This window comes from Pygocentrus nattereri, chromosome 1, assembly GCF_015220715.1.
Source record: "Pygocentrus nattereri isolate fPygNat1 chromosome 1, fPygNat1.pri, whole genome shotgun sequence".
NCBI classification, from domain to species: Eukaryota; Metazoa; Chordata; class Actinopteri; order Characiformes; family Serrasalmidae; genus Pygocentrus; species Pygocentrus nattereri.
Genome location: NC_051211.1, coordinates 43,557,740 through 43,569,904, shown reverse-complemented (window position 1 = coordinate 43,569,904; position 12,165 = coordinate 43,557,740). Strand labels below are relative to the sequence as shown.

Here is a 12,165-nt window from a genome sequence, read left to right as displayed (position 1 = left end):
CAAGGTCCAGATAAGGAGCGTGACGGACAGTTATGGGGTTTGGATCACACTATGGACCACTCAGTAATGACCAGGCACTGATATGGAATATCTAGGATTTCTGAGATTTCTTTCATCGGTTTAAAGTTGATATAAGCATGCAGTTTAACTGTCTCATCTCGTTTTGCCTCGGATGTTCAACCTAAGCTTGTGAGAAATTTCAGCAGGAGAAAGAAAAGTTTAGCTTGTGTTTATAGGATGCACTGGAATGCAATACGGAATATCTACCACTCTTGATTTGAAAAGCTGAAACATCCAATTCTAGATTCACACTATGGCTTCTTTTATTTATAATGTAAAGGCTTAACAATACAGAAAACTATAGAACCACAGCCTTCTGACTTTGTGGATTGGATAAATGGTATTGGTAGCAGCATCTATGAATGTGAAAGTCTTCCACTCTGTTATCTGAGCTGAAGCTGTTCTTTGGAGACAGAAGGCTCTTATCCTGTTAGGTGACTTGTAAAGCTGCGAATATGTGCCCTGCCATGGCAGTTGAAGACAATTAACAAGACACGACGCATGTCAATAATTGATAGGATATAAAGTGCTCTCGCCGGCTGCAGGCTTTTGTCATTCACAGACCTGAAAGAAACCTTATCCAAATCATCAAACATCTATGAATTCTACGAATGACTGAGGACGGGCAGGTGTCAAAGGTGGCATAACACCAAGTACACCAAATCTGGAAAGGTAAAAACCAATAAGGTACTGAATGAAGGTACTCTGGATTTTCCTATGTAGATTTGTTAAGGTTACACCATGTAAGTTTTGCGGAATTGGAGACCTCTCTGGTGGAAATGCATAACTGCATGCAACATGCAGAAGATATTTTGTGAAATAAAAGAATCTGAGGATTGGGAGCACATTATAGAAAGAGTATTTAAGGAGAACTTGCTATCAGTCAACACTTACTATCTTCACCATATCTTCATCAGTACACTGTTGATTTGAGACCTAAATGTTGAGCTGGAGCTTCTTTTTGAGACTGTGTGTGCAACTGAGTAATGCTACTTCTTTCAATTTGAACAAAAGAATCTTATACAGTGCTGCTTTAAATGCATTCCACAATGGTGGCCACTTTCTGTTGTCAGACCATAACAATATCACACTGTTCATTAAGCTTACAACATGTCTGAATGGAATAAGACAAGGTTCAACTCTGAGTCTTGTAAAAGTGGTAGAGTTTTGTACATTCCTCCTAGTCTATCGGACAGCTTGAACAAATAGCATATCTGTTGCCTCTGTGTAAAGAGTGATCAATGTTGTATGTGACAGGTTCAGCCCTCCTTGCTTCAGTCTTCTTTCTCTGACTGTGTAAGGGTAGCATTATGGCGACTCGCGTTACTGCTCCTCCAACAACACAGTTTGTTTAAAATACCCCAAGGATAATATCCCTGTCCTCAGCAAAGGCCCAGCCACGCAGGCAAAACATTAACCTGAGTGTCACAGGAATCACCATGCCTGAGCTTCGAGAGAGGAGATGGTCTCCTCTGGCTCATCCCCAGTCTGACTGCAACTGCCACCTCAGTGCTTCACTTCACATCTGACCGTTTCACCAACTCATACAACTTGCATGCTTTAGACATGACATATCAAATTCTGAAGCCAGAAGATGGCTAGTCTCATTTTATGATTTATCATTTATCATCAGCTGTTAACTGTATTTGTTAACTGAACTGTATTCAGTTCAAACCTTAACCTAAGAGGGTAGTCACTGGGTCACCAACAGGCCTTAGGTCTCTCTAGGACTTTTTTTCTCTTTGCCTTTTTTCATCCGTCCCTGTCTGTCTTTCTACATGTGTCTCTCTGGCCAATCTGTGTCTCCTTACCCAGCTCTCGGTTTGGGATGCTGCATTTTTAAACAGGTTATTTAATGGTCTGTAAACCTACCCCTTGATCAATTAATCATAGCTGCTTCTGCATGTCTCATCCAGTCCTGCAGCCCAGCTTTGTGCCTACTTCATGCACACACCTAGTGGCCAGCTTCGAGCAGATCTTTACGTACTCACTCACCCCACTCTGACACGAGGACACAATGGCATGTGTTTGTGAAGGAGAGGGACTATTGCTCATTAAGGGTGCAGAGGTTGTTTGGGAGAGAGGCAGAGTGAGGTGGACTTGCCCTGTCAGACCCCATTTTGTGAAGGGAGGGTTTAAAATTAGCCCCCAAGTCCATTGTATCAAGTTCAACAATGACCGCTCTATGGAAAATATTCCAGCTCTTCATTAGGGGCCAATGTATTGAGCAGATGATCAGAGTGTGTGGTAACTGCTGGCTTTCTGAACATGGATAAGACTGTGTTAACAACCAGCCAGGTCATCTTTCCCGATTTAGCCTGGCCTGTTCATATGATACGGTTTATATTTTGGAGCAGTACTTTGGTAATTAAGAGCTGTGAATGGCAGGGCTACTGGAGGAAGGCAACTGCATTTTAGACAAATGCAAAGATAGATTCAAATCTTTATAAAAGACTAGATTCAAATTATAATATATATAGACTATTATAAATAAAGTTGCCAAAAAGGGTTCATAGAGGAACCACTCATTTCCCTCAAGAGCATTGAGGAACATTCAATTGAGTGGTATCAACTGCATTTTTTTGAAGGTCCATCCACTGAAAGGTTCTTAAGGGAATCAAACTTGGTTCTTCTACAGGATCCAAAGAATCCTTTTAGGCAACTTTATACTTAAAGTCTTTAAGAAGCAATTGAAGAACAATTTTTGATTCAAATCTTTCTAACGGTCTGGAGGGCAAATTGTAAATAAACTTGTTCAACTAATGGTGCCAAAAAGGGATCTCTGGAGCACCATCATAGCACCATTATTGCTTCCCTAAACAAGCTATCAGTTTGGTGATTTCAATTGAGAACCATCTACTGAAAGCTTCTAAATGGAACTGGTTCTTCTTTAGCATCTCTCCAAAGAATCTTTTTGGTACCCTTATTTTTAAACAGTAGTCATTTGGATTAAAATCTTTCTGAAAGATTAACAGGTTCAAACAAGTTTTAACTATGTTGCAGTTTCACAAATATGCCAACAGTGAAATCTTCAAGGAATCAATGGCTTGATCATACACTTACATATGGAAGATCACTGGGTGCTCATGTCAGTCTATGTTCCTTTACACATATCAGGCCCTTAACTACATTTAAGAATCCCCCAGGTTGAATCTCTCCTCTGTTTGATTTAGCCAGCAGAGTTTGGGCAACAGTTTGGGGGTCAGAGTGAGGAGCAGTGCTTTTAAACCCAGGGACAAACGCTTCAGTTCAATCATTAAAGCGGTAGGAGCTGATGAGGATGATTGATTCGGGGTGGGAGAGCAAACCTTGTGAAAAGTGTTCCTAGTCAGGCGCCTTGCCGATTTCGACTCCTTTCATCTTAGTAGATTTATCTGTGTGCTGTTTATCATAACAATGCCAAATGAGATGAAACAGGATTATGGTGGCAGAAAAGTGCTTGGGCTTTTCAAAAGCGGGCCCGTGACTGTTTACAGTGGTACCTTAATGCGGAAGAGAGCAAGCCGAGCTGTCAGCGAGTCATTAACAGAGCCTGATCCCACCACCCCACCCCTCTCCTACCACCAGCAGATAAATGAAGATGTCCAAACTCCCCCCATGGCTCACAGATGAGCATCACACACTAATACTTTTAAACCAAAGATTGCAGTTGATATCGGGGGGAACTTCCCACTTGCAGACCACACAAGCAAAGAAAAGAGGGAAATATCAATGACTTCATCAGTGCGTGCCCTAGAGAGCTGATTCTGCTTTTAAAGGTTGTGATATGAATAAGACTTTATAAATAATTGATTAAAAATAAAGGTAGCAAAGGGTTCTTTGGAGTGATGCCACAGAAGAACCACTTTTGAATTCCCTAACGGACATTTCATTGCAAAGTTCTTTAAATAAACTTAATTGAACCCTCTCAATTGGAAGTGGTTCTGTGGCATCCAAAGAAGCCTGTTTGGCACTGTTATTTTTAAAATAATAGACCTTTTTGGTAACACTTTACTGAAGGGCAACCTTTATAAGGCTATACAACTCATAAGCCTTTTATGGCACCTCACATATGTATAGACATTTATAAAGCCTTATTCCAACAAGCACTGAACTAACACTTGCTAAGGTGTAACTGCATCAGAATGGACAAAAGCCTTTATGATAATTGACTCTTGTTAGAATATGCTTTTGTAAATGTAGGCTTATGTCAATGGAAAGGCTCATAAAGGTGTCACGTAGCCTTATAAATGCTGCCCTTCAGTTAAGCACTTTTTATAATTATATCAACTCATAAACTGTGGCTTTGTAGACACAACAGCAAACTGGGTGCACATTTGAGTTTACACGAACTGTATGTCTGGTGGGGTGCATTAGGCACGTAGTGCTGCGTGATGAAACATGCAAAGGTGGACGCAGCTCACTGCACAGAGGACTGAGTCCTCTGCCCACCTGTAAACACACCACTGAAACTTTCCAACTGAGACGTTCCCATACCACACACATACATGAACAGCTTGTTAACGTTTCCCACATGCCTTTAAACTTCTCTTGCAAGTACTGATTGATTTACAAAAGCCCTTACAAAAGTCAAACCATTCATTCTTCTTTATCAATAAAGCCAAGTGAGGCACATCAGGACACAGCCTGCATGAAAACATGAATGCACGAGAGGAAAAAACAGCATGTTGTGTTTTCACAGTTAACCGGCAGTGAATGAGGTGCCGCAGGAGTTGATGCATGTGTGTTTTGCGAGGCTGTGGAGGTGTGCAGCAGTAGTCTGCTTCTCACCTTCTGCGCTGCTTTGGAGGGGCCCTTGTTCTTGCTTCCTTTGGGGCGGCCCCTCGGTCGTTTGGGGACAGGCTCGCCCGTGGGTTCCTGAGAAGAGGAGGTGAACGTAGGACCATAAGGACAGGAAACAAAGCCACCCCCAACACCAAGCACTCTGCTCTCCCCTGCCCACCACTCAACCCAAACCAGGCCAGGCCAGACCAGACCAGGCCAAGCCAGAGAAGACATGGCCTTTTTTTTCAACAATGCATTCATTTAACCAGAGCTCTCCTATTTATGAATCAAGACCAAAGAGACGGACAAAGGTTTTGCACACGTGTCTGAAGAGGGGGTGAGCGTAGTCAAAGTTCATTTATGAATAAATAAGAACAACCGGTGCATAATAATGTGGGATTTTTTTCTCATATAAATACATAAGCAGTCCAAAAGACAACAGTTGCATACATATAGTGTTTAGAATTAGCTTCACATTTAATTTAGTAACTGACTGAATTGTGCAGAACACATTTATTTTTTCCCATTATTTATATACCTATTTTGCCAAGTGATCATTTTTTGAATTTATAAAAAAAAATTGGGAAGCACTTTATTTGGATAGTCCACTTTAGATACTTTGTAAATAGTTAATTTACTTTCAAGTTACATTCAACTAATTATCTACTAAACTGACCATGATTTTCTTTAACTCTAAACCTAGACCTAACCTTAACCTCAACCCAAAACCTAAACCCTTTCCTCACCCTGCTCCTAGCCCTAACCCTGGTCCAAGTCCTAACCGTAAACCCACCACTGTTTAGAATCAACTGAGTTTCAACAGACAGTTTGTTAACAGTTTGAACATCTGTAGATAATCTACAGAGGACTATAGTGGACTGTCCAAATAAAATGGGACTGAAAATTGTATTCTGCACATTTGTCCAAGCCAAGTTGAAGGCATGTCAATTAAGTAACTTATTAAATTAAATATAAAGTTATATAAATGTTATTTTCTATTTCCAAATGTAATTAAATAGGATATGCATATGCATGAACTACACACGGTAGTCTGTTCAGTATCATTGCTGCAGATCATCCACCACGATGATGATGTCTGTAATACAGATTCAGTTTAAATCTGTTGAGAAATGCTATTGACTCTGCTTTTGCCTTGTTTTAACTGGTCTGCACTGTCTGCTCATCCTTCCACCATCTCGTGCAGGCGGTTTGCAATCACGAGTGTGAGCCTGATTCGCTGCTCTTCCTCACGGCGGTCAGTCAAGCCTTTGCAAGCTGCTCGTTTTCCCAGCGTTGCTCGTAAGAACCCAAACCCCGGCTGCATGTTCAGCCTGGCTGCGCTGGCGGTGCTGAGCGGGGCTTCAGCTCGTATCAGCGGAGGACGCGTGTTCAACAGGTCTGCTGAAGCCGCTGCGAAGCGGGAGATCGCGCTTTGGTCTCGGGGGTCGCAGTCGCAGGACTCAAAACTCACACAGCCGAGATGTTTACTAAAAAAAGACCCGGTAGGAAACACGCACCGCCATCCGAGCTCGCACGAGCTCGTCGGTTTGTTCGCAGCGGCGCTGCACTGCTGGACGGCGGCAGGGTGCGCGAGCGCGACCGGAGCTCACGTCTGCACGTTTTGAACGCTTTTTTGGAGGAAAGTACCGCGCGCGCATAAAGCTCTGGCAAAAAAATAAATAAATTCATGTTAAAATGACTCTAAACCGAAAACCTCGCGCCGTGCACTTTCCTCGCGAATGCATTGCGAGCCGAGACGCGCTCTGCACGTAAGAACGCTACGAATTCAGGCGCGTGTAAACAGATGCGCGCAGACCGCGTGCAGCAGAAGTCAAACCCAGAAAAAAGCTCGAGCTCCACTGACCTGCTGCGGCTTCCTCGGTCTGCCGGGTCCCCTCTTGGGAGGCTCTGCAGGGCCGGGCTGCTCCTGAGATCCAGAAGCCTCTTCGCTGCCGCCGCCTTCCTCTCCGCGCGCGCTCATCTCGTGACCTGGGAGCGAAGCGGGTGCAAGAAATCCCCTCGTGCGCCGTCCGTCCGTTCCCCGCAGCACGGGCTGTGACTCGCGCAGCACCGGACGTCCTGCTGGCGGAATACGAGAGAGGCGGAGGTGGAGGAGGCGGAGGAGGAGGTGGTGGTGGTGGTGGAGGAGGAGGAGGAGGAGGCGGAAGGTGGTGAGGGGGTGTGCTATGGGTGAAAAAAAAAAAAAAAGATAATTTAGGAAAGAAAAAAGTTCAGGTGAGGTGGGATGCAAAGTGAAGTGAAGAAAGCACGTGCTGCCCGGGTGAGTAGGCTAGCCTATTTGGCACAGAGGAGGAGAAAAAGAATGGGTGTGTGTGTCTGAGAGAGAGAGAGAGAGAGAGAGAGAGAGAGAGTCTTGTTGAGGAGTGGGTTGGATGGGGTGGATTTAGTAGTAAAAATCAGCTCGTGATCGATGGCGATTTAAGTGCAGAGCGCGAGCCCCAACGAAAGACTCCACTCGGGCGCGCGCCCGGACGGACAGACGGCCCGAGGCTTCAGCCAGCGGTCTCAGGGCTGAGACTGACTCATTAGAGGAAAATAAATAAATACAAATAAATACAGCGCGCAGAAAACCCCGCCCTCGCTGCCCACATGGAAATAAGCGCAGTGAGTGGACGAGGCTGAACTGTGGATGTAAGAAAGTGTAAGAAAGAGACCAAAATCACTTTTCCCCGTGGGTGGATAACATGGGGAGGAGAGGGGGAGGGAGGGGGCACAAAGAGGTGTAAAAAGAGAGAGAGAGAGAGAAGAACTGGACGTTTGCCATTGAAAACATGAGAAATTCTGCGGCGCTAAGAGGAGAGAGCACAGCGCGCCAAACTCACGTGTCTTGCACCATTCATGTTAGTGGAGCCCGTCCAGCGGGGTTAAAGAGACACGGAGAGAAAAGGCCACTTTCACAATTACCCCGCTCCTTCAGGCCGCCTGCTCATAGCGATCTGGACTACAGAGGGTCCACTTAAGTGACCTCTTTCATGCAGTCCGTACCAGAAAAGTACACAGTTAAAGCGTATTCTGATCATTCTGTCTGTAAGATTAGCTTTATTCTTTTGGCTCATAACTGAAGTTCACTGAAAAAAATGTTTTTTTTCAATGTCAATTTCAGATCAATAAAAAAATAATATATCGTGTGTAAGTCTTAAATTCCACTGGACCGTATTAAGTCTCGTGCCCTAACTCTAAAATTCCAAAGCCATCAGTCAATATAAACTGTTCTATATGAAAAAGAGCGTGGGTTCTTCCTGTAAACCGCCTGCATGGCTAACAGTCAGATGAATTAGAGTAGCTCTGTCTGCTGAGTGTGTTTTATATGCTGTGTCCCAATCAGCTGTAATTAATGCTGCTGTGCTTTAACTCCAGTCTGTTCTTCCCTACACGAAGTGCGAGAGCGCGCAGGCGGCTGAAAGCGCGTTCCCGCTCCCGCGCCTGCGCACGGGCTTCCAGCTCCAGCAGGCCTCCGAGCTTTGAAGCTTCCGCCCATCTACATGCAGTGAGATCAATTACACAAGAACAACAGCGGCCAGGAGGGGAAAAAACGGCCTTTACGTGCAGCCGCTTTCCCACGATCTGCCCGCGAGGAACGACACACCGCGCAACCGCCAGCACGAGCAGGCCGCCGGACGGGACCTGAACCGTATGAGCGTGGAGTAACCTGGAATGAGTCGTCTAAATATTACAGACTATAAATGAAACCTGTTTATATGTATGTTTGTCTGGGGAGCACTGCTGAAATTACCCGCTTAACCTATGGTTTATAACCAAGCCAACCAAGTGTGTGTGTGTGTGTGTGTGTGTGTGTGTGTGTGTGTGTGTGTGTGTGTATGTTTAGCAGTTTTTTATTTGAAAGATCAAAAGAACCGAAGACTTCCTTTTGGTTCCTAAGCTTAAAGGGATCATATCACAGAAAATAAAATTTTACAATATACAAGTAGAACGTAAACTTTATTAACATTTAAACCTGTAACATTCACTCCCCAATCCAAACAGTCCAAATATGGACACTAAATTGCAAAAACCGGCCGTTCATTGTACGTGTGACGTCCCAGCAAACAGTATATTTACATATATCTGCCTAGTCAGCAGTTTAGCCCCACCCATTTGCTCTGAAGTCATAAGGAGAGTTGCAGCCTGGTCTGTTTTGTGAATGAGGAATAGTACAATTAGAGTGTGGTTCATTCACATATCAGTCTTAAAGGAACAGTAACACTAACAGTCTGTTTAATTGTCGTGGACAAAGAGAGGCTGGAAAATGGCCATGGAAAAATATAAACTAAATGAAGTAAACAGTAGATAGATAGATAGATAGATAGATAGATAGATAGATAGATAGATAGATAGATAGATAGATAGATAGATAGATAGATAGATAATCATCTGTGTCCTGCCCTTCCTATCAGTCCCATTGTCCTCTCAGCCAATGCATAACCAATGACAAACAAAACTACAAACTAAAAAAAAGCGTTGTAATAAACTGGACACAGGGTGGGTGGTGGTGGTTAGTTGGGGGGCAGTGTTACTTTACTCTCCACTCCAGCCGCCGCTCTCCGCGTTTCTGAATGGCTTTCTCTTTCTGAGGAGCAGTGGGAACAAGTTTGTCCACTTCGCGTTAGAAGTTCAGGCTTGTGCTCAGAGAGAGAGAGAGAGAGAGAGAGAGAGAGAGAGAGAGAGAGAGAGAGAGAGAGAGAGAGAGAGAGAGAGAGAGAGAGAAGAGGGGGTCATTTTTGTCTTTGGTATTCAGTTCATTCATAAAAAACAGCCCTCGGACCCCCCAAAAGAAGGTGGAGCTGAAAGGAATGTGGCCGCTCTCTCTCTCTCTCTCTCTCTCTCTCTCTCTCTCTCTCTCTCTCTCTCGATCGACTCCGCCCCTGCAGACAGAGCGGCGTCGCGAGCGCGAGCGCGTGAAACGAGTCCAATCAATAGGCAGAGGCTGCAGCGCGAGTGTGGAAAAGCACGAGCACCAAGATCCATTACACCTTCAGTATAAAGCACAGTGACTCCGGCAAAAACAGCGCGTTTCACTCTCAGTGACAAAACTGTGAATCATCCTGCTTCCCTCAGTCACAGGAAGAGCCCAGAGGCGTGAAGAGAAGCGGGCTGCAGTGTCTGTTTAACAGGGGTCTGAGTGGTCCTGCATTTGTCTGAGTGATGATTTCTTTTTCTGCTTTTTTTTCCTCCTGCAACCCAAATCAGTGCAAATGTGAAGAGGGAGAACAAAGCACTCAGTGGGTGTAAAAAGAAGGAGCATGTGCATCTCAAAGGACATTCTTTGGGTTGAACACAGACCCCCCCCCCCACACCCTTTCTCTCCTTTTTCTCTCAGGACAGAGGAGGGGAGTGCTCTGGGGCAAACTGTGGGAGAACTTGTCCACCACAGCACACTAAAAAGATTTGAGACCAACCACAGCTCTTCACCACCCGATGTCAATTTTTTAACCGTTTCACCCCCGGCCAGCCGTGCCTTCACAGCAGCCCCCCACCATATGAGATACATTTAAGGAAGCAGTCTGCCAGGACCCTATAGCCACACATCAGACACAAACTGTTCCAGCCTTTTCCCTTCGCTTCAGTCTTACAGCTCCAGAAGCACGGCTAGAAAGAAGAAAAACAAAGGATAACACGGGCAGAGGTACTGATCGGAGACCGTAAATCAGCCACATAATGTCATATTTGCTGTTTTGAGTGCAATATTTGTTTGACGTTTTATTTTGGCTACTGTCCAGGGCTGCCACTAGCAAATTGGTTTTGCTTTAAGTGGTATGGAATCTTTAAAAATCTTTTAAAAGTTTCTTCTACACTATAAAAATAGTTCCTCTAAAAGGTTCTTTAGGGAACTAAACGTGGTTCTTCAGCAACACTTCTTTTTTGGTTGTGTTTGTATTTGTAACCCTTACTTTAAAGATTCATTTTGGACTACGTTTAACTGATTAACTGTCATCTATTCTTAATGGCATATTTTAATCGGAAAAAAAGTTGTAAAAAGTATATATTCTCATAATATATTGTATGTAGAGCTTCCCTATTGTTGTCGCACAATACTCTGCAAAATTCAGAGCCCCCCCCCCACCCCCCACCCCCTCCTTGGATTTGCAATTTTCTGCCAAAACAGACATTAAGTAAAAGTCATTCATAACATATATTTAACAGAAAATCACACAGAAGCCCCAACAATTAAATATAATAACAGTTTTTTCAGTATTTAGTGTGTCCACTCCTCCTTCATTACAGCTCCTGTTATTTTCAACAAACTTGCTTTCAGTTTTTCAGAGGAATCTGCAGGTTTATTTTTTCACACCTCCAAAGTTTAGTCTTAGATGTTGGTTGCATTTTCTGCTTTTCACAATCCTAAAAATACACATTTAGACTCATCAGATCAAAAAACTTTACTCCACGTCTCCTGTCCAATTCTAGAGTGATTTTTCATCCTTTTTGTCTGTTTCTTTTTCACAATAAGAGCTTCTTGACAGCTACACATCCTTTCAGGCTCAGTGCTGAATTGTCTTCTCACAGTGGAAGGATGGACAGAAACACCTGTGGATGTGGTCACACTTTATTTTGAGTGGTCCTCTTAGATGAAACAAACACTCAACAGACTCTCAGTAACATGTCAAAGACATGAGGGTTAGAATTAGGTTTCGGGTTGAGGTGAAGATTAGGATTAGGGCCAGGATTAAGGTTAAATTTGGGGTAAAGTTAGGTTTTGTGTAATGGAATTAACATAGTAACAGTACATCTACTTAATGTTAGTAATGTACCAACAGAACATCTACAAGATGTTTACTTCAGTGTGTTCAGATGCTTCACTACTGCTACGTCACTGATATGTTGTTGATGTGTTACTGATAATCTGTTAAGAGTTTATTAACCATCTACATAGGACCACTTAATTAAAGTGTTACTGTGGATTTTTTCAGATCTGAAGCAAGAGTGGAGCTTAATTCATTTTATCTCTCACATCATTCACAGATAATAGCTTTAAGTACTGTCTATCTGATGGAGACAGCTTTGGTGGTCTACCAGGTCTTGCACAACTGTTAACACTAGTTTGGAAACTGTTTTTTCTGCTTATTTTCCTTTGACTTTCTACTTACTTATGAAAGTGGAATATCCTATATGTAATGTCCTCAGAAGTAACTCCATGTGATGATCTCTGCCTGTTGAACAGTACTCTACATTGTCACCTTTGCAGAATCTAGGAACAAAGTTCAGTGGCAGTCTAGATGAGCTGGTTGGTACCAGAACAACTTTTTTAATTCAAATATTTAAATTTATTTGCGAATTGTCTGTAAATTTGGTGTTTTGGTCAGTACTGCCTCTTGGCTTTTC

General features: G+C 43.5%; 1 protein-coding gene across 1 annotated transcript in view; it reads right to left on the bottom strand.

The window, feature by feature from the left end:
• hmga2 (high mobility group AT-hook 2) overlaps nt 1-7,102 on the bottom strand; it is a 35,050-nt gene extending 27,948 nt beyond the window's left edge. The window contains exons 1-2 of the mRNA XM_017695763.2: nt 6,689-7,102; nt 4,831-4,917 (exon numbers count right to left, since the gene is read on the bottom strand). Coding sequence (XP_017551252.1) covers nt 4,831-4,917; nt 6,689-6,805 — 204 coding nt within the window. The 5' untranslated portion in view covers nt 6,806-7,102. The remainder of the gene's footprint in view (nt 1-4,830; nt 4,918-6,688) is intronic.
• Nucleotides 7,103-12,165: the final 5,063 nt, after the last annotated feature.